The 25571-nt window shown below is 35.0% G+C and overlaps 1 protein-coding gene across 2 annotated transcripts in view; it reads left to right on the top strand.

Moving 5' to 3' along the window:
* Positions 1–2496: 2496 nt before the first annotated feature.
* Positions 2497–25571, top strand: part of LOC134527395 (G-patch domain and KOW motifs-containing protein-like) — a 73153-nt gene continuing 50078 nt past the window's right edge. For both annotated transcript variants that reach the window (XM_063360053.1, XM_063360052.1), the window contains exons 1-2: positions 2497–2812; positions 13728–13894. In XM_063360053.1, coding sequence (XP_063216123.1) covers positions 2679–2812; positions 13728–13894 — 301 coding nt within the window. In that variant the 5' untranslated portion in view covers positions 2497–2678. The remainder of the gene's footprint in view (positions 2813–13727; positions 13895–25571) is intronic.

The following is a 25571-nucleotide window of genomic DNA, read 5'->3' as shown; positions in this document are numbered from 1 at the left end:
TGCGCCGGGCCCCACACCCACGCCGCCTGTCCAAACATCGACAAAAACCCCAACTGCGCGAATTGCAAGGGGAAAGGCATTCACGAGGGTAATTCCAAACTTTGCCCTATATATCTCCAGAAAGTCCAGGCCAGACAGGATCACGCAACCGCACGAGCTGAAATAATTAAGCAAACTGTCCCTCAGGTCACGCCAGCCAGCTTTCCGTTACTCACGTCAGCTCCACCTGCAAAACCATTTCGGCCCACACTTTCTTTCGCACAGGCGGCCAGCAATAACACTACAACAGGCAACTCCTCAGCCCGCCCCACCCCAGGACCATCCTTTCGTGACGACTGTACTGGCATTCCATCCGCACTCTCCGACCTTCAGGATCTCCTAAAATTACTTCGTGAAACCAACTTCGCCTCATTCATGACGCACCTCAAACCATACATGCTCCTCGCCAATACAGTCTCAGATCCATCTATGAAAACCCTCCTGCTCGTTCAGGCCCTGACGTCCTTCACGGGCTGCGAATAAGGTCGCAAATGCCTTGACAATTCCATAACTACCTGTCCCAAGCCACGGGAATCCAACATCGCGTGTTAAATTCACAGTTAACACCGCAGCCAGCCCGCAGAGCGGACTGCGCTGTGATTGGCTAGAGCCAAATACCAGCAGCCAACCAGAGCGAAGCACCGACTTCGCCACTAGCAGCCAGTTTTTTCACCACAATACTCGCGGTATTTTTCTCGTACCTACACATAAATAACCAAATAAATTCATACATAACCAGATAATAAAATTAAAATTAAAATTAATATTATTAAATTCCGCAAAAGTTTAATATTTAAAATCTAAGCAGAGAAAAACTGTGCAAATAATTGGCCAGAGCCAATTTCCCTACACAACGAACGAAGCACCGACTTCGTCACAGCCAAGCCATTAAAATTAATTTAAAGCCTACACTAATTAATTAATTAATTAATTATAATTAATTAATTAAATTACTTAATCATTATTTCTATTTTGGAGACCAGGACGCATTCCCCGACCACCGACTAGCTTGAAAATAACACTTTCGGCTTAATGTTTAAATTCACCCATTAAATATAAAAAATAAAGACCCACGAATTTTCTAAATTACCGACCGTCTTAGGGCAAATGCGCAGGGGGGTAAACCTGCGTTCGACCTCATCCTTAGTGGGCAAAGGGGGGTAGAAAACCAAAAGAAACCCGGGGGGAAAATGGCAACATTTTTCCCCTGATTCGAAGACCAGCTGGGAGTGTGCTCGCTTCCAGCAACCATCACAAACTTGACAAGAGGGGGAGGGGGTTCATTCCTTCTACCCCCTCACAATATGTATGATGACAAAAAGGGAGGACAAGAGCCCCTAAAAAGGCTTGTACCTCCCCCGCGCTGAGGGGCTTCGCCCCAGTGATGAAAAGCGGCCTAGATAGCTCTCATCTCCCAGCCAATCTGGGAGAATATTTACCATTGTGAGCTTTCCTCTCTCCCAGCCAATCTGGGAGAATAAATATTACCTCAGTCAAAATTGGTATTATTGGCTTGAATTCCTCATCTTCCTTTCCTCAGCAAGCGACTCTTCGTGAGACCGCGGGCTTTCCTTCTCTCTCTCCTTCTCTCTCTCATTCTCTCGCACCTATCCGCTAGCGACTCCTTGTGAGACCGCGGGCAATCCTCTGCTAGCGATTCTTAGTGAGACCGCGGGCATCCTTCTCTCCTACACTCCTGCTAGCGACTCCTTGCGAGACCGCGGGCATCCCTCTTTCCAACTTCCATCCTTTCTGCTAGCGACTCTTTGTGAGACCGCGGGCATCCCTCTCTCCAACTTCCATCCTTTCCGCTAGCGACTCTTCGTGAGACCGCGGGCATCCTCTCTTCTACACCCAATCTTCCTGCTAGCTACTCCTTGTCAGCACGTCCTCGGTCAGCTGCACTGGGCCGAACGGTCCACTCCCGCCTCAGAGTGTGAGGCTGCTCTACCAAAGAGCTGGCGCCGGGCAAACAACACAACAACTGAACGACCGAGCGACGTCCACCCCGTCTCCACAGCTTCACCAGAGACGAGGCCGCGACCAACCTGAGGTCTATACCCCAGTGCCGCTTAACGAAACACTGGGTTAACATTAACAATCATCGTAAAAGCTCACAAAATAGGTTGTTTAAGCTTCAAATTATTACTTAATCTAACAAATAGTGTTACAAAGTGATAAAATACACAAATTCAATTAATTCATATTGTAAAAAAAGGTGAACACCTTTACCTCACATTGTGCCCAAAAAATATGTAGTGAATAAGTAAAATTATGTAAATAATATTCATGAACCTTTAAAGTATCTTAATTGAAGTGTAATGATTTAATTTTCACCAAATATTACAGTATAAACTCGTTGGTGTATTACAATTAAAACAATGTCGTTGCGTAGCAAAACATATATCATCAATGCAAAGTTTTGTGTCTCAAAATTGGCAAATCCTTCGCCTCTTCGCCCGCGGGAGCGCTGGTAGGGTGTCCCTTCCCAACTATTTTGTTTCTGCACTATTTTGTGATTCTACGGTCGTGTTGTAAAAAACTGTTTTTCGCGTTGAAATCATTGTAATAGTTGTATCAAATCTTCTACAATGTTTGGTTGTATGTTTTCTTTCGTGTGACATTGGTCTTATTGAAAAATGGCAGAAGTTACGAAAAAAATTTCATTTGGATTTACGAAATCCAAAGTTGCTACAGAAAAGAAAATTGCTAAAGCACCACCATCTGTAGAATATATTTCTTGCTTTGACAGAAAGTCAATTATTCTTAAAAGGTATTGGTTGTATGTGTGTAATGGAGTAAATCAGAGAAATGTTAGTCTTATTACGGTGTTTGGTGAAATGTTGTAAAATTAAGTAATTTTCTCGTGCCGCGACTTTTCGGTAATTAAAATTATAAAATCGGGAAACACCCTTTTCGAATACTAAAGACGTTTTTCTATTTACTCTGTAATTAAATTTCTTAATTCCTATAGATTTCTGAGAAATTACCGATTGTAGTTTACATTTGATAGCCTATGCAGTGAAGTGGACTGAGGATAATTTAGCTTCGAATCCTGGAATCATTTCCCAAGATGTTTATACCATAGTTAAATACCCTACCATAAAAATCGGGTAACTCGACGAAAGACGGTGCAATATACATACCTAACTCAATTGTTAAATATTGATGCAACTTAACCTTCAAATTACAAATATACAGGTTGTATCAAAATTCGTCTTATTATTTGCAACCATTTTTGCCAATAAACATGTTGCTGGAATTGCGTAGCTAAGCCCCTGTAGCCCCAGAAAGAGTCAGCGTAGGCAACCCGTTGTAGAGTGTTATGTTGTGTATGTGCGGGCGTTCGAGTAGAGAAATAACCTTTTTAATCGTGGCACAGATTTTAATTTCACTCTGAAATCAATCACAGTTTCGGCTTTGTTTCACAACATTGAAATTGTTGCATACGTTTTAACAACGTGACAGTCTAAATCAACGGCTCAAAAAAACGCCTACCTTGAGCGACACAGAGGTGGCAACGGCGAATCATGTTTTTACAGATACGCTGGAGCATGTGTGGAGTCGACCTTATGATTTCGAACGCTTCAATGATTCGCTGTGTAAGCTTTTCTACCGTTTCTACTGGCGTAGCATAGATAAGCCTTTTTACGTAACCCCACAGCAAGAAATCTAACGGGGTTAGGTCCGGTGACCTTGGCGGCCATGCGACAGGGCCTGCTCGTCCAATCCATCGGTTTGGAAATGTTTGGTTTAAATACTCTCGCACTTGCAGGGAAAAATGAGGTGGGGCCCCCATCATGTTGGTACCACATCACACATCGGACATGCAATGGAACCTCTTTAAGAAGACCCGGTAGTTTGTTCTGAAGGAAGTGGAGGTATCCGGCACCGGTAAGTCGTGGCGAAAAAAAGGCCCGATGAATACGCCGTCAACAATATCGGCCCACACATTAACTGAAAAACGTTCCTGGCGAGCTGTAACACACGTTGCATGCGGATTGACATCATTCCAAACAGGACTGTTGTGCGAATTGAGAATAGCGTCTTAAGTGAACTTGGCTTCATCGCTGAATAAAACCGCTAACTCGGGGTTCCTCAATACTCTTTGAATGTACCAACGAGAAAAGGTCATGCAAAGAGGATAGTCCGCCGGACCCATGTGTTGCACTTTTTGAAGGTAGTACAGGTACAAGAGTTGCTCATGAAGAACTTGCCAAACAGCCATTTTTTCAGCGTCCGTGTCGGAACCTTCTGCCCTTGTGCTTGTATCCGGACTCTCCTCAAATCTCTGAAGTACATCTTCAAAACTGGGAGTACGAACCCTGCGTGGAGCACCAGCATTTGGTCAGTTGCGAGGGCACCACCTCTGGTTTTTTTAAGGTGCCATATCAATCTTGCTGATACACTGGATTACACCCACAAGTGTGTACGTTAAGGTGCACTATGCGTGCATAATGTAGAAAGTCGGTTTTAAATTTTAAGGCATCGTGGACTTGGCAAAGTTATTCAGTGATGGAGATATAAATTGCAAGATCGAAGGCGCCTTAAAAAAAAACAAGTAGTGAAGTTGTAGGTTAAGTTTCATCAATAATATATTATTATGTTAAGCTGATGCACAGGCTGTATAAGGATATATATATTTTTTGTAATTTGAAGGTTAAGTTGCATCAATATTTAACAATTGAGTTAGGCCTGTATTGCACCAATGTCTTTCGTCGAGTTACCCGATTTTTATGGTACGGTATTGTAACTATGGCACCTCTTGGGAAATTAAACCAGGATTCGAAGCTAACTTATCCTCATTTGGCCATGAAGTGGCCATTACCTTGTGTTGTGTTTTAATTGCGTTGCCGATCCTGTAGTTTTTCATATATAAGAACGTTTATATTTTTGATTTGGATATTGCAACACAAATTAATGTAAATATATTTTAAAAAAAATTACTTTAGTCCCTACTGTGCATCCAAACCGAAGCGTCAACTCTTGACAGTGTTTTTTTTTTAGCAGTATGGAGGCGTGACACAATTTCAATTCTTCCTGTCAAGGGTTGATGCTTGGGTTTGGTTGCACAGTAGAGACTCAGTAATTTTTTTATAGTTATTATTTATGTTCCATTGCATTACATATGTTACATTGCATATAAAAAATATGCACATTTTTAAGTATGGAAAACCACAGGATCGGCAACTTAATTAAAACTAAATACACTGCGTTGGCTGCTTCACTTGCATAGGTTATCAAATGTGAACTACAAACTGTCATATATCAGAAGCCAGTAGGAATTAAGAAATGCTGTTTACAAGATAAATAGAGGAATGTCTTAATTAGAAACATAAAAATTTCATTATATATGCAATATACTTGTAATATTTACTACTTTGATTATTAACGTAATACCTATATTGACTAAGTTATGGTAAACAAACACACAGACCCACTCAGAAGAATAATAAATGGTGGCAACAGTATTAATGACTTGTTTTGTACAGTAACCTATGAATGGGTATTATTCAAAAACCAGTCTGAATTTAGAAACGCTATTTTTAGGATACATAGGGTAATATCTTTAATGATAAAAAATAAAAATGTTCTTGGAATTTAATAGTTTATTCACGGAAAAGCTGCGACGTAAGAAAATTACCAAAATTATCATGAACATTGACTTCATTGTTCACTTGCAGCAGACCCTTATTTATTCTGAGTGAATTATACGGGTTCTCACTGCACACTGAATGAAAGGTTGGGGTTAGTATTAAACTTAAAACTAATTACGTGGTAAATATTTACAATCGCGGTAGATGCCAAAAAAAATGCTAAAAATCTGAAAATGCTTTTATTCTGTGCCCTTTCACTTCCTCTTTTCAAAACAACCGGCGGAGGTAAGAAATTCCAAATACTTTAGGAGATATCGAATTTTTTAATTTCATCATATGTAGAGTCGCGGTATATGCCAAAAAAAATGCTAAACATCTGAAAATACCTTTATTATATGCTCTTCAACTTCCTCTTTCCATTAAAAGCGGCGGAGATTAGAAATTCCAAATACTTTAGGAGATATCGAATTTTTAAATTTCAGCACAAAACCAGCGCATTCCTGTGGCGTGCGTGCACCATTGTTTCTTGTTTACGTACAAGTATCTATTTTTTTATTGGATAATGATGTCACGTGATTGTTCGTGATAGGCCAGAATTCAAATGAACTAATACGTGATTATTTAGTTCAATTATTGTTTAAAACGGTGTATAATTACCGCCTCCAACTTACGTGAGTTTTTAACGTTTCTAATTTTAAAGTCTTATTTGTTATTTTGATATTGTTGCGCAAGTAATAAGTAACAAAAAAATTTACGTGAGTTGTTACTGTACATCCTTTGTTACGGGTTTGTTAGGTAAGGTCAGTTACATTATAAATAATTTAAAACTAAAGAATAATTAAAATTAATTCACATTATTTTTAATATCACCTTAGTTTTAAAGTATTTATAATGTAACTGACCTGACCTAATCGACCTTTTTAGTTTACTGTTCACCCTCTGTCCGGGTTTGTTTGGTCAGGTCAGTTACATTATAAATATTTTAAAACTAAACATCCATTAAAATTAATTCACAAAATAATTTTTAATGTCGGATTAGTTTGAAAGTATTAATAATGTAACTGACCTGACCTAATCAACCATTTTATTAATTATGCATTCACTATTCACGTATTCACAAACACACGGCAAAATAACAAAAATGGCGCCGCTCGAATGGTTCCACAGGTCTTGTATTGCAAAATTAAAAAATTCGATATCTCCTAAAGTATTTGGAATTTCTTATCTCCGCCGCTTTTAATGAAAAGAGGAAGTTGAAGAGCATATGATAAAGGTATTTTAGGATTTTTTACATTTTTTTTGGCATCTACCGCGACTCTACATATCATGAAATTAAAAAATTCGATATCTCCTAAAGTATTTGGAATTTCTTATCTCCGCCGGTTGATTTGAAAAGAGGAAGTGTAAGAGCATAGAATAAAAGTATTTTCGGATTTTTAGCATTTTTTTTGGCATCTACCGCGATTGTAAATATTTACCAAGCTCTATTTTTCATACAAACATAATGATTATAAAATTAAATACTATCTTGACAGTTTTTGTAAATATAATTTTTTTAAAAGTAAACTAAGACTTGTACCATTCATTATAGCTGGTAGCCCTTATAATATGTAATATTTACGTTATGTAATATATAGACTTAAGTTTGCAAAAATTGTACCAATCTATAAAAAAGGTGACAAAAAACAGATGGATAATTACAGGCCTATTGCTCTTCTTTCCTCCTTTTCAAAAATTCTAGAAAAGGTTATAGCAAATTCTTTGACTAAATTTCTAAATAACCAAAGACTAATAACTAACCTTCAGTTTGGTTTCATGGTAGGAAAATCAACAGAGCAAGCAATTTTTCGTTTTATTAATAATACTCTAACATCTTGTGACAAAAAATGTTTTACTAATTGCATCTTTGCCGATCTTTCAAAAGCATTTGACTGTGTTAACCATGATCTACTTTTGATTAAGCTAGAAAACTGTGGTATAAGAGGTGTGGTTCATGACTTATTTAAATCATATCTTAATAATAGAAAACAAGTTACGTCAATCATATTTACTGAAAATAATTATACGACAGCATGTTTTTCTGAGCCAAAAAATGTTTCACAAGGTGTGCCGCAAGGCTCTATTTTGGGTCCCATCTTATTTAACATTTATGTAAATGATTTCCCAACAAGCTTAAAATTAGGTTATCCAATATTGTTTGCCGACGATACAAGTATATTAATTATGGACCCAAATAGACATACATTAGAAACAAAAACCAGGCAAACACTTACTGATACATTGCGATGGTTCTCTACAAATAATCTTACCTTAAACTCTAATAAAACTGTTATTATGCAATTCGCATTGCGGAGAAGCAATTCATTAATACAAAATAACATTAGGATAGGTGATGATATTTTTTACTATGTAAAAAGTAATAAATTCCTTGGTCTTACTATAGATAACACTCTCTCCTGGACTGCACATGTTGATAACATCTGCAAAAAATTAAGTTCAACATGCTTTGGTATATATACATTAACAAAATTGTGCTCCAGTAGTGCTGTCTTATCTTATTATTATTCAAATATACAATCTGTTATTAGCTATGGTATTATATTTTGGGGGAATTCCTCAAATTGGAAAAAAATATTTATTTTACAAAAAAGAATTGTGAGAATTATATGTGGTAAGGAACACAGAAGTCACTGTAGACAAATTTTTAAAACAAATAAAATAATGACTGTGGTAAGCATATATATATATATATATATATATATATATATATATATATATATATAAAACAATATTGTTTTATAACAATAATATACAATTAGTAAAAAATAGTGATATACATAAATATTTAACAAGAAACGCTGATAAATTACATAATGTACAGCATAGAACCAAAAAATATACACTAAATCCATTTTATATGGGCATGAAATTAATTAACAAACTCCCAAAAAGTATTATGGAAAATAGTAATAACCATACATTTGCATCTCAACTTAAAACCTTTTTACTACAAAAAGCTTACTACTCATTAGAAGAATTCTTTGATAAATAGTATTTTATTTTATTTTTGTATCATGTAAATATGTATTTCTGTATTGTTGTATTTTAGTGATGTTTGCTATATGTAATGTGTTTTTATAAATTGTTTATTTGTCTATGATCATATGTGTAACATATATATATATATATATATATATATATATATATATGTTTCATTGTTGTTTTTTAATGATGTTTGTTATATATATTGTGCTTTTAAACTGACAACTTCTATCTGTTTGAATTTGTTTAAATATGTATTTGTTTTCATATGTAATACTTATGTAGTATTTTATTGCGGTTCTCTAATGATATATGTATGTGAAATGTGGTTCTGCAAATTGACAACTTCTTCCCATCTGCTTGGGTTGTATAGAAGGCCATAATAAATAAATAAATAAATAAATATGTATGCAAATGAAAACGTGCCAGTGCTACTACCATACATGTTTTCATTGGCTTATGTGGTATGGTATGTGTTAAACTTTATAAGTAGGTCACACTGTGAGTTAGCTAACTTAAGCTTGTGTAAAGTAGGCTATAATCTGTAATTCAAACCTTTGAAGTTAAATTTATGTTAAGAACAGCAATTTAGTGCACGTGGTATCATCATTGACACTGTAAAGGTTGTTATTTTGATTAGCGTTACAATCCTACAAAAAATATAGTGTTCTTTTGCATAATGCTGGACCTATTTTTTAATAAGGTATATATAGTTCTTTTAATTACCAACCCAAAAACCTATTTCTCTAAAAATTTATATCGGATGATATCAAACACATAAATGAAACTATACCTCCACTGTATTTCCTTATACATACTCATATTTATTTCATCGTATGATTAAGAAATTGTGATCCAATTCTATCTTTATTTAGTTACTACTAGTGACCTGGCCCGGCTTTGCACGGATGTGATCTACTAGTGTGGCGTCATTTAGATTTAATAACTACTTATAAGTATCAAGTTCTCATGTCTGGTGTTTTAAAAATTATACACATACTAACATGTACAGCCCATAACAAAAGAATTTCTTTATGAACAATATTGACAGCTTTTTTCTCATAAGACAACGCAAGCAGATTTTGTTTAGAAGTTGGTTAAAATGGCTTTGCAAAACCTCGTTATTTTTGAACCAATTTTCAAAAATAAAACAATTTACTGTGAGTCATCCTTAGCAGATAGACACATGCTATTGCAAAGTTTTCTGTAGGCCATTTTAAGGCATACAATTCTGCAGTACATTAATTTGATGTATCCGTTATACGTATATAATTCAGCAAGCCATGTAAACACCCTGAAAGCATATTTTTGCAACCTATTACAAACCAATGAGATTTCGTTACTATCTTAAAATATTATACACATAAACTTTCCGAAAGGAATTCTCTAAATGATGGTGAAAACCACATCAAAATCCATTGTGTCATTTAGAAGAAGTAAGCGAGCAGTCAGACGTGGATAGTGACTTGTTCTATACTATTTAGGGACACCCACCCAAGTAATATATTGACAAAACTCTCCTGCCTATATATTTTAATGTGCCACTCATGTTATTTTCTTTATAGTTTCTGATTAATTAATTCTCCTTTCCTCAGTTACAGTTTTAAAACGGTTTTAGTATCTTACTTATCTATGTTGATTAAAGTTTACTTGCACTTCAAAACATTCCTTGATATTTGTTTTATGTACTTTTGCTATTGCCTGTATTATCAACTAGCTTTTACCCGCCGCTTCGCTCACGTTGATGTTCTTAAATAAGTATCAAAGATCATTGCAACGAAAATAGAATAATATGGTAGGCCTATTTTTTTTTTTTATTGCGTGACCGGGATCATCAGTATTTAAAAATTCTAACATAGGCCCTACAATTTAGCTTAAAAAACTGAAAACATGATTTATTGAAATATGTTTCACTGTTAAAAAAAATAAGTAATTTTAAATACTAACATTTTAAAAAGTTTAAAGTATTATTATAATTATAATAAATTTTTCTTTAAAAGAGATTAAATCAGAGTATTATTCTGGGATGCTCCTTGTATACTATGTATGTTATATGTTTTTCTGTCTGGTGCAGATTTTGGGCATTGTACACAAGCAAACAGGCTACATAGTTGGCCATGGGAAAAGAATGGCTTTTCCAAATGCACCCCTCCTACGTGCAATGTTTACCCTTGCACTTTGTTAATGGTAACAGCAAAACTAAGCCTGAAGGGAAATTGAACTCTATTGGTCTTGCGCACAACCACTGATCACTATTCATATTTTTTTGTAAATCCGGGAAAATTTGAGTAATAAGATCCACATCATTTTCTACTAAATTACAAAATTCTCTTGAAAGTAAAATATAACCTTCAGCATCAACGTCCAAACAACCATCTCCGAAGAAAATAAACAGACACCTAACCTCAAAAATTAAAAAAGTTTAAGTATTGCTTGGCAGTGACAGAAAAATAAAAATAAAAGTGGAAGCAGAAGCTATACTAAATTGAATAGTGAATTGACTGCCGGTATTACAGTATTAGATTGGCGAATTATTTAATTTAGGTACTAATTGAAACACAAGTTGGCGTTAAATTTAATTCTAATTACTGAAACTCTCAGTCAAACGATCATACATACCAATATCAATTTTATTGCCTTTTGGAAAAAAAAATTTTTTTTTGTATAAAAAGTGTCATGTCCTTTACTTTACCTTTGAAAATATGGACACAAAATTTCATGATACTTAATCGGTTCAGTAGTTTCCGTGTGAAAGCGTAACAAACAAACATTCAAACAAACTTACATTCACATTTATAATATTAGTAAGGATTACTTTATACAGAGTAGTATTTCATTCTATCGTTGTTAAACAAATTACTTAAATAATTTTTTTTTTTTACTTTTTAGTTCATGGAACAGTAAAAGTGTTTTTTAGTTTTTAAAATATTTTAATTTTTACTCTTAAGTACATATTGAATTAATTTTTGTTATAAATTCCTTGAACTGCACCACAAAATCAATTATTAAAATTATTAAAAAAAAAAAAGACTTTATACAGAGTTTTAGTTAATTATATCACTGTTCAATCAATTAATAAAATGAAGGTTTTTTTTTTTATTTTTTAGTTCATGAAACAATGAAAGTTTTTTTTTGTTTTTTAATATAATTTTATTGTTTACTTTATAATTCATATTGAATTAATTTTTTTATAAATTCTTTGACATGCACTGCAAAATCAATATTCAATGTACCAAAAATTTGGGGAGAAATTGACCCCCACCCTGCGAGAGGGTCCAATGGTGCCCAAAGGCCTCAGAAGCATGTCAAAATCAAAGTACTACTTAAATTTTCCAGACTTTAATAAAATCGGGTGCAAAAAAACTCCCTTCTTGGAAGGTGGGGCGGGAATCGAACCCCAATCAAAATTTACACCGTTTCCCAGTCTCTTAGATTGGAAACACTCCAAATTGAAAGAGAAGCTATTTTTGAAATTTTTGAAATTTTGGGTGTTGAACACTTGACGAGAGGGGGTTGGGAAAGGGGAGTCTACCACCGGCGAACTTCCCACCATGCCCCTGGCCTTACGGATACACAAAAAGCATGGATATTACACATAGCTTGTAAGTCATAAAATTATTGTATATACATCTGGATTACATAAGCTTGTAATGTTTCAAATCGATACAATAATTAGAAGTAGCTTAAAATTGACTATCAAGTTTGGATTACATACAGTAAGTCCTCTATTTACGTCGTACCGATTTACGTCGTTTCGGATTTACGTCGCTAATGTTTGAGTACTCATGTTTCAATTTAAGTTGTCGCCGATTCACAATAACGTCGTTTACAATGACCGTAAATCTTTATTTTAACCAAAACACCGTATATAATTCGTTTATAATTCTTTGTTTCCTTCGGTAGTTAATTTATGCTATGTAGCGTAAGCTACATGTTCACCGCCTTATCTTATCATACATCATGAGGGACGCTTCCTGCTCTTACGTACAGTATGTACTATATATCTGTTTTTATATTTCAATCAATAAAGGTAATAAAGCAGCTGGTTAAATAACCATTCTATAAAGCTGAGAAGTACTAGTTTGACTTGTTTCCCACGCTGTCGGTTGTCATTTGCTGATAAAATTGCCCGTTGTCACGTCTGTATGCCAGCGCTTCCGGCCGACCTTGGGCCGTGGCCGGCCGGTGGCATGAAACATGGCTCATTTTGCGTCGTTTCTATTTACGTCGCGGTTTTCAGGAACGTAACCCCGACGTAAACCGAGGACTTACTGTAGTTAGTTACAAGTGAAGCTAATAAAAGTGTTTTTAAAAGATATCGTCTAATTTGCAATTCTTTGTAGAACCTATAATTTTAAATATCTTTGATGCCATGTTTGTTTCAACACAACCTAATCTTCAATTTCTTTTAAGCTGCTCTCGTGTTCTAGATTACGTAAAAATATGTATAAATTTTTAAGTCTAATCATAAGCTTTTAAACACCAATGTTTAATACAAATCAGTTCAGTAGTTTTTGTGTGATGCTCGAACAAAGACTTGTCAGATAAATGAAGTGATAACCGTTTTAAATTTCATGCAAGGCCATCTATTGAATAAATTCAAAACTAAACTGTTATTAGCGCTGTTAGTTGACGAGCCGCCGTGAGCTTCACTAAGCGGATGGGTCTCACAAAAGAGATGGATAGGAATTATCTATGCAAAAATTTTGTTTTTGTGTAAATACGCCAGTTCCCGTCATTGTATTGAGATAAAATATATACCAGTTTGTAAGTCAAAAAATAAGCTTTTAAACACAAAAAGTTTTATCGGAATTGGTCCAGTAGTTTTGGTGTGTTGCTTGAACAAACAAACTGTGATGCTTGAACAAACAAACAGACAGATACAGATTTATAATAGTATAGATAAAAAGGAAACTTCTTAATAGGGTTTACAGGAAAACATTTTATCCCAAAACTACTACTCATGACACCAAAATAATATAAAGTTGTAATCATGTGGTTTAATTGATGGCTGTGTGAATTGTGTATTCCCCCTTCTGCTGTGTGCAGTTCGAGCAAGGATGAGCCAGTGCCTGGGGACCCAGGAGAGAGTAGCACCAGGAATGTTGGTGCTCCTGCGACAGATAAGCCCGCCTCAGCTATGCCGGCTGCGACAGCAGGAGGCGAGCCACAAGCCAAGACGTTGGAGCAGAGAGCAGCTGAAGAGTTACTTAAAGGTTATTGCCAGGGACGAGATTGTATGGTGAACTTTGATAAAACTAAAATTACACAAAAGCATGGCGTTGCACCACACAACGTTGTAAACAACAACCAAAATCATGAAATTAATTAGTATTTTAACAAAATGTACTCATTTCAGGGTTGGCTGATTTAAACCACGATGTTTTTTAAATCATGGTTTAAACTATGGTTTAAATCAAGTGTTTTTTTTTTTTTTAAAAAATTGGTTGTCTGTAAAGTCGGTTTACGGACGATAGTGTAACGTGACAATGTCATAACCAAACATTATTTAACGATTGCATACTTTTATGAATAAAATTGAATCATTTTTATTGAATCATCACTATTTTGTATGGATACAAAGGAGTGAAATGAAATTTACAATTTAATTGATAAATTTACTAGGGATGGGACGAATCCACATTTTGGTCGAATCCGAATCCTTGTTCGAATCCTCAGTGTTTGTCATCGAATCTCGAATCCCAGTCCCACACTAAACTTCACCACATGTTATTAAAAAAAAATCACACATTTATTTTAAAAAATTACATAGGCCTATCCTATGTGTTAAAAAAAATCACATGTGTATTTATAAAATTATAAAATAAGTGCATAGTTTTTACACCTGATATAAAATAGAGACAAATAACCTCAAAAACCACACACGTAAGTTTGCATCTGTCTAATTCTCTGTTAAATTAATCCTTCCTATGTTTTCAATAAAATACGTTTGTATAACAGACACCATTTAAAAAAATTACGTTTTTTTCTGCAATGTTATATTATTGAAGGTTGGAAATGATCGAGTAGTTAGGCTAATTGACAAAATGCAGCGTAGTTTATCTTATGTTTGTGCTATTTTCGTTACCTTTATAATATAGATTAGGTATACAATTTTCTAGAGCTGGGCGAACCTCAGTTTTCTGGTTTCGAACCGAACCAAACTGAATCGAACCATAGCAAAAAAAATTTTTAACCAAGCCGAACCGAACCTCGTACAGAAATAATTGTTTTGAATTAAAATTAACCGACAACCAGCATTTTGGTCTTTAACTGAATGGTGAGAAAGAAAGGTTCTCCAGCTATATGTAAAATTAAAACATTATATAGCTTAGCTTTATTAAAACATTGCAAACAATTTTATAAGTAAAGTTTATGCAATAAATAATGAAGGAAAGAAAAAAATTTAGAGAAAATCATTTTGCATTTAATTTCTTTATATATATATAAACATTAACGTAAGAAGTTTGGTTATAGAAATTTGTGTAGGAAAAAAGAAAACACGAGAAATAATGATGGCTGCCGCGACTACGCTAGTCAACTTATTACCGTACTGTAAAATTTACTGGACCAGTACTTTTAATGTTTTAATACACAAGATTAAATTAATATTTTCAGTATCTGACTGTTATAACCAAAAAGGCTAAAGAAAATAAATACATCCCAGTAATTTAAAATATGTAATTTACGTAATCATTTCCTACCGCATTTGTCTCGTGTTAACTTGATCACGTTAGTTTTGTCAAAATACGGGAGTTCTCGTACATGCACTTTAGTTTAACGTATGGGGTACGCAATATTTGGTGATTTTACAACAATTCTCATACACACACTATAGTTAAAGGTATAATAATAAACAATACCTTTGGCATTTGTACGATAGTTTATATTACGTAGTACGAGAAATGCATACAAAATTCTCTAAAGTAAACAAAAAACAAACTTGCCTATATGAAAAAATGCTATGCCAGTTATGCGACGATTAATAATTTTTTTTTTATTTTGTCTGCGCTTGAAACTGTTGAGGCGACGATTATGCGATAAAATTCGGAATATTACAAGTAATGGAATTTTGTTGTGCTGTTTTGTGAATGGTCTCAAATGGGGGTTAGAAAATTAGAAAAACGAAATTTTTTTTTAACACTTTCAGTTTTTCGAATATATTTTAAGAGGTTTTGAACCGAACCGAATGTAAGGGTTCGTTTCAGTTAGAAATTTTCGAACTTCGCCCAGCACTATAATTTTGAATTACTACCTAAAACTCTTAAAAACCCACCTCGAATCCCACCTCGGATCCTACGATTCCTCGAATCCATAGGATTCGGTACATTCGACGAATCCAAGATTCGAAAATCCCATCTCTAAAAATTACTTTTATTTGCACTCATTAATTCAAATATGTTTATTACTTTAACGAAGAGATTATTTTAACTATAACTTTTATACATGTTTGCTATTTAACTTCAAGATTATCGAGAATGTTTTACGCTTTTTCGCAATTACACATTTAACGACGAAGTTTGTTCGTAGTGAAATTAAACGTAGAATTTAATAAAAATGCCCTTGCAGTTAATAAAAAAGTATTAGTAAGTTTAAGAAAGAATTTCGGCTTTAATCTCCAACCCAGACGCTCGTGGTGCTCTGGGGCCGAGATTAAAATTTGTTGAGAATATTTTACATTTTTATGTCTTCCAGTACTCAAAACGCAATTGTGGCCCTGGGCACGAAATTTTATTTATAATTCATTAATAATAACACCCCTCGAGATAAACAAAGGAAAATATATATTAACGAGTGCCTGGTTGTCGCGGAAGCTGATAGGTAGCGCGATTCGTTCGGTTCGCGTCCGTCACCGTAGATGGCAGCACCATAGGGGAATAATATTATTTCGTATTTATAATTCAATTTTATAACAAATACGCATCCCAAATACACCAAACTTATATATAAGGTGTAACAATTATTTTTAAAACATTGTGCAAAAGATCCCGGGTGTAATTTGAATAATTATGTGTAACTGTAAAACACCATTGTTCGTACAAAAACATATTTGAAAATTCAACATTACTTTTAAATAACCGTACCGATTGTGCTGAAAATCGGTGGACGATCGTTAAATTACATAATATTAATAATTCAAACGACAAAAACATGATTGAAAAGTCAAATCGATGGTTGTTCCAATTGAGTGGAAGAGAGATAGATGCGGCGCAAGCGTACAATCTACAATGAATGTAATGGGACACATTGTAGTGGGACAATGTGCGTTACGGGACACCTTTTCGTGCGTGCAGCCGGCGTTCTTCGATTTATTAGACGTCACGTCAAAAACCAAGGTTTTTTTAAATATATTTTTTTTATAGAATATCTTATTTTTTTTTAAAGAAAGTGTAAAAACATATGTAGCTATTAATCCAAAATCTTATAGTTAAAATTATCTGAATAAGATGTAGATCATACCCTGCTAAATACTTACCTACTTTTTAAAAATTAAAAACATTAAATAGTTCATTCTTATTCCATAGGAAATCCCTGACTGTACTTCATATCCCTTATTCTATGGGGAACACTTGTTCTACATATGTAGAATCTTCCTCCTGTGAGGAAACCTCCTGTGAGGAAATACCTCTTTCTGTGGTTAAGTCATTTTCAGAGTTGGAAAAAAAATACAGTTTTCTTTGCTAAAAAAATGAGGTTTTTAGGTTTAAACCAGGTTATTTTTTATTTTGTTCTTACCATGTTCAAACTATGTGTGTATATATGAATTCAGATAAATTAATAATTTTTGACACAATTCCTGAAATCAGCTACATAGAAAGGGTCTTCCCCACATAATAAGTGTTATAATGCTATAAAGTACAGTAAGAGATTTCCCACAGAATAGAAATTAACTATTTAATGTTTTTAATTTTTAAGGAGTATTTAGTAGAGTATGATTTAGGTATAAAAAATTAATAAAGATAATTTTACTTAAAGGTTCTTGATTAGGATATAATTTTTCCCCTGTAAATCACAAAATACATTAATGATCAAACATTTGTTGTTATTAAAGAGAAATTAGACCTTTCATTAAAAAAAGTTAAGACATTCTTTAAAAAAATTATTTAAAAAGTTTGATTTTTTTTTTTGCATAAACCACTTCGTTTAAACCATGATTTAAACCATTCTAGTTTAAAACAGCCATTCAGATGTGCAGAATTGCTGGACTTCAATTCTTTGATGCTATAACTTCACTGGTTCAGCATAAGTGGCAGAAAGCGGGATATTGTATGGCTTTTATTTGAAGAAGTTAAGGAGTCAAGAAAGGGTGTGAGGGCCAAATCTAAAAAACATGGCAACGAACTTGAGGGTCAAGTTATCAGAATGAAAAATCACCTCTAGAGAAAGCATCCAAATTTGTATTTCTGTTTAAAGCATTCAACAAAAACAATCTACAATGATGTAATATGACCTGCAATACAAACAGGAAAGAACAAGCTTAATTTTTTTAAACTGATAAACCACAAGACCAAAGGGAAAAGAGAGTGTGTGTTTTCTTTAAGCATTTATTAATGACATTTAGGTTTGGTGAGTTATTATGTTATACACACTGTAGTACTGTCACAGTTTTTCTTTTCTTTTAGTATTTTAACAATATATTTGTGCAAACTCTTTGGTAGATATTAGAATCTTCAGTGGATAAATGGATTTAATAAAACACACACGCACACACATATGCATAGTTTGAGTGTGGTGAGAGCCAAAATAATTAGCACAATAGAAAAACCTGGTTTAAACCAAAAAAACCTGGTTGTTAGGTTTTTTAAAATAAACCTGGTTTTTTTCCAACCCTGACTCATTTACTAACATTTAAGGTTTTAATATTTTTAATAATACTTTGTTTGATCTTGCATTTCTTGTTCACACAAATTCTCTTTACATCACTGAGGGTACATTTTTCAAACATACACAAACACCTGCAGATTAATTTTTATTTTGCTAGTAATCCTGCCCTTGACACTTGTCATGCTTATTACAAATTATTTAATTGTAAAAATGTATCATGTATTCCATTTGTCACTGATTTGGTGAAATAAATACAGAGAAACATTTTAGGATCATATTTATTAAATAGTACACTATTTTTATGAATAAACAATTTCTAAAAATTATAAAGCCAAAATATCATGGTTTAGGAACAAAAATGACCTGAAAATAAAACCATGAATATCTTGTTTCTAGTCATTAACAAGTACTGGTAATATTTAAGTTTTGGTTATGTGTAAATCACTCAGTAATAGTAATATCCTTGATGATAGGGGAACTTCAGCAGACACATAGCGGGCTATTTCAGTGATTTCACATAATGTAATAAATTAGAAGTAATCATGTTACCATTAACAATTACTTTACAATTAGATTTTACTTGTATTTCATGTAATTTAAAAACAAAAAGTAGCTGTTACTTCTATCTATTTGTAGTGAAGTAATCTTCACAAATTAGTAATTGTTACTTTTTTTTGACATTAGATGTATTTTCTTCTAGTTAATTTGCCTTCTATAGCACTACAGAAAAATGGGATTTTAAAAAGGGCCCCAGATGCTATGATTGCAGTGAGTTCGGCCACTTAGCACAAAATTGCCCACAGCGAGATGAACTAGTAAGAAATGTAGAAATGAAGAATGTAGAACCAAGAAAAAAGGTTACAGTGCATTTCTCAAATTTCTTTGAACGGGAAGTGGAGACGCTGAGGAATAGTATATAGATTATGGGGCAATGGCACACTTCACTAGAAAACTCAACTGGCTGTTGAACGCTTACGAAAATCAAATGATCAGGTTGTAATAGCCGATAACAACTGACTGTCAGCTAGCTGCAAGGGGGATGTACTTCTAAATGTATTTGTACCCGGAAAGGCTGACACCTTAAGGCAAAAGAAGTATTATATGTGCCTAAACTTTCCACCAATCTGCTCTCAGTAGCCTAAGTAGAATTGTCAAGAATGGCCACATTGAATTTTAATGGCATATACCACACTAACTGGGAACTGGTTGCCACTGCCTCCTTTTTTAACAACATGTACGGTATGAATCGTCCTGAAGAGAAGACCAATTGTGTCTTGCTTGATGCCTGATATGTCTAGTGGTGCATTGTGGCACAGAAGACTTGGCTGCTTGAATCGATGGGGTATGAGGCAGTTGAGGAATGGCTCAGTGACTGATCTAACATTTACCAAGGTTGAAGTTTCCCGTGGACGAGGTGTGTGAAAGGTAAGCAGCACAGACTTCCATTCTATCGTCTGGGGTCTAGGGCACATAAATCACTTCAATTAGTGCATGTTGATATTTGTGACCCAATGGAGGAACAATCAATTTGAGGTTCACTCTAATTCTTCACGCTCATCGATGGTTACTCTAGGAAGGTATTTGTCTACTTCTTCATATCTAAGAATGAGGCAACTAAACAAAGGTTTTTAAGTCGATTGTTGAGAGACAGATAAGCTGACGTGTCAAAACATTGCATACAGATAATGGGAAATACAGTGAAACACTGTTAAGACGTTTTTCAAGGGACTGTCAAGAAGAAACTTCTTAGCTGCCAAAACTTCGTACAAATAAAAAGGAAACTATCCTCTTTTTCATAGCTTACTATCAGTATAATTGAAAAAATTTACAAATGGTAAAAATTTCTTATGAAAAATAGAGCCTAAGACTGTATAACAAAACAAAGATTAAATTTTGTATTTGTGAAACTAATTCCTACTTGCATTTACGTATATTAAATAATAAATGTTTACACAAAACAGTACAATATTACATGTTCTAAATTAAATTTTTTGAAAAAAGTGATCCAGTGTTGTTTGCTTGGAGTTCTTCTCAGTTTGCTTCATTATGAAATTTTCAATGAGCCAGACACTTTGCCAAATTAATTTGAGGCAATAATATTTTCCAGGCATCTATTGATTCTTCACTCACACTCTCAGACTCTCCACTTATTGCCCGGTACACAATGCCAGTCCTATTCTTAAATCGGTCAAGCCAACCATTTGATGCTTTAAACTCAACATTGTCAAAGCAATTTGTTCTGCTTTTTCTTTTAAAATCACACCACTCAATGGGATGTTTTGTGCACGTTGTTGTTTAAACCATTCAAGCAATGGTTTTTCTATCTCTTCATATTTTCCACTCTTCCTCTTCTTACAGGTCGATGAAATATTGCCAGCCTCAGAACGTATTTCTTCTTGTTTGGCAACAATGGTATTAAGTGTTGATGGTGGTATTCCCAACTCCTTAGCGATCGCCACTCGTGGAACCTTGGGATTGGAATTAACTTTGTTTATAATGACCAGCTTTTCTTTTAATGACAACACTTTGCGTTTGATTGCACTCTTATTTAACACCATTACAGTAGAGTCCCGAAAACTCGGCCTAATGTGGACCGAAGGTTAGCCGAGTTTGTGAATATGCCGAGTTATCGGGAATAGTGTTCAAAAAGCATAAGTATGAATGCTTCATCAGAAAATACGGTACTCTACTTGCATGTATTGTTTACTTGAAAATACAAAAAGAATTAACTGTCCAAATACAGTAGAACCTCGTTAATACGTGATGGTCAGGACCGAGATAATCACGGATTACCGAATTTCAGGGACTAGCGATTAAAAGCCCGGAAGGACTTGTCAAGCTTCTCAGGCACCGGCGTGCAACTGGATTAACACAAAGGTCATGTGACGTAACATCTCCCGAGGCTTACTGCACCTTGGCAGCAGATTGATAAAAAATAGTAAACTCCCCATTATTCGTGTTAATTGGGACCCGCGGATGCCGGGATAATTGAAATCCTGTAAAAAAAAATTAACCCAGATAATCCGTTCACGGTAAGGGCCGTCTTTGAATTAGTGTCTCGGCTTAAAAAAATTTGGCACTGCCTAGCCATTAGTTCACAGTCATTTACAACAGCCGAAGAGAGAAAGATAAGATCGTGCTGACCTTGCACACATAAATTTTGTGTAGACCCCCTCCCCCCCTTCCCTTTTCGTCAAGCCAAATGCCAGCTAGACACGTCACTCGCCAGGCGCCTGCCGTGCGTTGGCGGGCAGAAAGTAACTCAGCAGCACGTGAAACATTCAAACAAACGGAGACGGGAAGCAGAAGTCAGGACATCCCCCTCAAGTTTAAAGAGTGACAAATGTGACAGCTGAAAGGGGGGCGACACAAAGGGTCGGTACAAACAGCGTTGCAGAGTTTGGCGGCCCACGCGATGGCTTGCAGTGTTTGCCAGCCGCCGGCCCGCGTGACGTTAATTTTAAGCGCTGACAATTTTTACTTTTTTTTTTCTGCACTTTTAAATCGTCCCGGATTATTCGATTCCTGAATTAGCGCATCACGGATTAACGAGGTTATACTGTATCTTTAAACGAAGTAAAAGTACATACTTTATGAAGGCATCGACACATTGCTACATGAAAATGAACATTAATGAATACACAGTGAACAATAATTTACATAATAAGACAGAAGACTACAGGTAGACTGAACACTGAATGGTTGAGCGCGCGCCCGCGCCAGACATGTGGGGGAGGAGTGGGGTGTGGCGTGAGACAAAGGAATGCGGGACCTTGAACGTGTCTGCGTGCTGGGATTTTCCCCTAGTCAGGGTGTGGCCGAGTTATCCGGATTGCCGGGTTATCGAGTGCCGAGTTTTCGGGACTCTACTGTATTATGAAACTAAAACCATATTTTGTATCACCTTCAAATGAAAAGAAAATAAAAATTAAAAAAAAAAAACGTAACTCCCGTGCAAGACGACGCTAACATAATTAGCGGGAATCTGTGGCGGTAATACTACTCGGCAGTCGGTAATAGACAGAATCGCGTGTTGCAGCAGTCGGCGAGTTACCCATATCGATAGTCAGCTACAGGCGCGCACTCTATTCGGCCATCAACCTAACCAAAAATGATGCCAACCGGCGAGCAATCAATGTGAATAATCGACTTTGTGCGCGCACTCTGTACAGGCATCAACCAAACTTATACATGTCAACCTATTACGTATTTTTAAACTAAAAAATATAACGGTGATTTCCCAATAAATAATGCATTTAAACTTAAAAAAAGATCGTTTCATATGGGAAACTAATTTTACAAGGATCGTCTTACACGGAAAATAATAACCCACATAATATGGAGAAAATGGCGGGACCGAAGCATTTGATCGTATGAAATGGGAAATTGTATTGTGCGGGATCGTTTTAAACGAGTTTCACTGTATGTGAACACAGAATTGTTGGTGACCTTCAGGTATCTGGGAATCCAGCACCAGACCACTTGCCCCTATACATCTGAACAGAATGCAGTAGCTGAGAGACTAAATCACAGCCTTGTGGAGAAGACACTACTTACACAATCGCTCACCACCAGGGTACTGAATGGACAAACACCAGAGGAAGCCTGGAGTGGTTGAAAACCAGACTTGAGACATCTGCGAGTGGGTGTAAGGCTCTTATCACATTCGAAGCTGAGGTTGACTCTCCTGATCCTGAAACCCTGGAGAAAGCACTGCAATGCTCAGAAAGTAAACAGTTGAAACTTGCCATGCAAGAGAAGCTTGATTCGGTAAGACAGAATAATGCATGGGAGATAAGTTTGCCGGCCAATAGAAAGCCTATAGACTGCAAATGGGTGTTCAAGACTAAGAAAAATGCAGAAGGATAAAATAAACACTACAAGGATAGGTTGGTCGCAAAAGGTTGTGCCCACAAAAGGGGTATTGACTATGAAGAGACGTTTGCCCCTGTAATACGACTAGAGTCAATAAGACTGGTTTTGGCATTGGCTACAAAGTATGATTTAGATATTGAATACATGGATGTAGTAACGGGCTTTCTACATGGTGACTTATTGTAATATATTTATATGACTCAACCAAATGGCTTCAAACTAACAGGAAATGAAGAGAAGATTTGCTAACTTTCAAAGCAATATATGGCCTCATGCAAGGAAGTCGAGCATGGCACCAGAAGTTAAATCGATACCCTGGAAGAAATAGGCTTATCTCGTTCACAGACAGACCAAAGTATATATCTTTCGTGCGCAGTATAAAGGGCTTAAGTCAAAAAACACAACTTTTCGGGAGAGATAAAACTAAGTTTAGAAAATAATGTAAAATCGCTTATTTGGTCTGTGTGTGCCATTATAAAATGATATATTGTTTTACATATCTGTTATCAATTAGACTGAAAATATCGGTAATTTATAAACATTTAGTGCTTCTTTTGAAAATTTAAAATTTTTGTGACAGACTTATGCCCTTTGTATCTCACAAGATGTGACATAAGTCTGTTTAACCCTTGCAAGGTAAATGTAAACTCAAGTAACAACTACTTATACATGTCGTAAAAATATTTAAGTTATACTACTTTATTTAAATAATATTATGAAATCATGCATAAATTTTAATAAGGCATTTTACAAATCCAATGTATAAAACTCAAAATACAATACAAAATTAATACTTAAGTAAAACAAACTATTTCACAAAAATGATTTAAGCTCTACTACTAACTCATATTACAAGCAGATAAAATAGTAAATTTAAAAATGACATTTTAGAAATCCAATATATGAAACTGAAAATAAAATACAAAATACAACAAATATAGAATTAATCAACAAATTTTACCCTTTCAGTAAGTCAAATTGTTCAATGTTGAAACCCAATACATAATCTGCAACAAAAATTTTAATTATCAGAATACTAAAATGACAATAAAATTGGAAAGTAAAGGACATGATGACAATAAACCATAGAAACAAAAATTGCTCTAAATCATAGTTCGTTGGGATTAATTTCTATCAGATCAGGATCAATGCAAGACACATCAACTGATGTCTTTAATTTTAAGTAATAGTCATGGAAAACAGAAGGTACAAGTGGAAGCAGGTCCAACAAGATTTTTTTCTTTGCTGCAGAAATTGCAACATCGTCAGTGTACCTCTTCACAAGATGTGTGGTTTGGAGATTATTCTTACCCCTTCGAAGGTAGCTTAAATCTTTGAAAGTACCTTCTTGAAGAGAATCTCTAAAATGCAGCACTCCATAGTCTTTTAGATATCGCAACCACTTTACACTGTGCCATTTGAATTGCTCGCCTTCCTTGTTTACTTTCCTGACCACTAGGCCCTTTTAACAAACCTGCAAAAACGAAGAACTCTTCTTGCGTCATTTCTTTGACAGAAAGTTGCTGCTTCTGTCCTGTAGATCTTACAAGTTGATACCAATCGTGAGGGTGGTTGATGGGAAAGGGAAGATTTTTCTTCTTCTTTTCGATCAGAGCATGATCCACATCGCATTCCATGTGAGTGTGTCCTGGAATGAGAAACTTATGATTGATGGCACAGATGTGAGGGAAGTCTTCGTAGATTTGCCAGTTGCAGTATCATGCACGGTTAAATTATATGTCCATAGCTGGCGTTTGTAAAATGCAACAGAAGACGAAACAAATGTCGTAGGCAAACACTGTTGCAGATCAAATGTAAAACACTTTTTGGTTGGATATATTTTTGAGATGGCCTTGTCTGATCTTTTTGACTCATATGCCAGATCTGCTTCTTCTTGATGTTTTTTTTAGCACGTCTTCTGCCTCAGATTTGGCAGCTTCATTTGAAGTGTCCATGGCTACTTTTGTTTGCATTTGAAGGCTATCACATTTGTGACAAGTGTCTACTTTTGGCTTTTTAAATGACAGCTTCATGTTATGGAATTCATTCTCATAGATTTTTCTAGAAACAGGCTTCTGAACCTTCTCACAGTACATGCCATACATGATTTTAAGGTTTAAATGTGAAGGCAGATATTGTTTTTCATTTCTCCGTCTTGTGTAGTGACTTTCATAAGAGGGGAAAGATTTTATG

This window comes from Bacillus rossius, chromosome 1 (assembly GCF_032445375.1).
Source record: "Bacillus rossius redtenbacheri isolate Brsri chromosome 1, Brsri_v3, whole genome shotgun sequence".
Lineage (NCBI taxonomy): Eukaryota > Metazoa > Arthropoda > Insecta > Phasmatodea > Bacillidae > Bacillus > Bacillus rossius.
The sequence above is the reverse complement of the archived record's forward strand: the minus strand, read 5'-3'. Positions and strand labels throughout refer to the sequence as shown.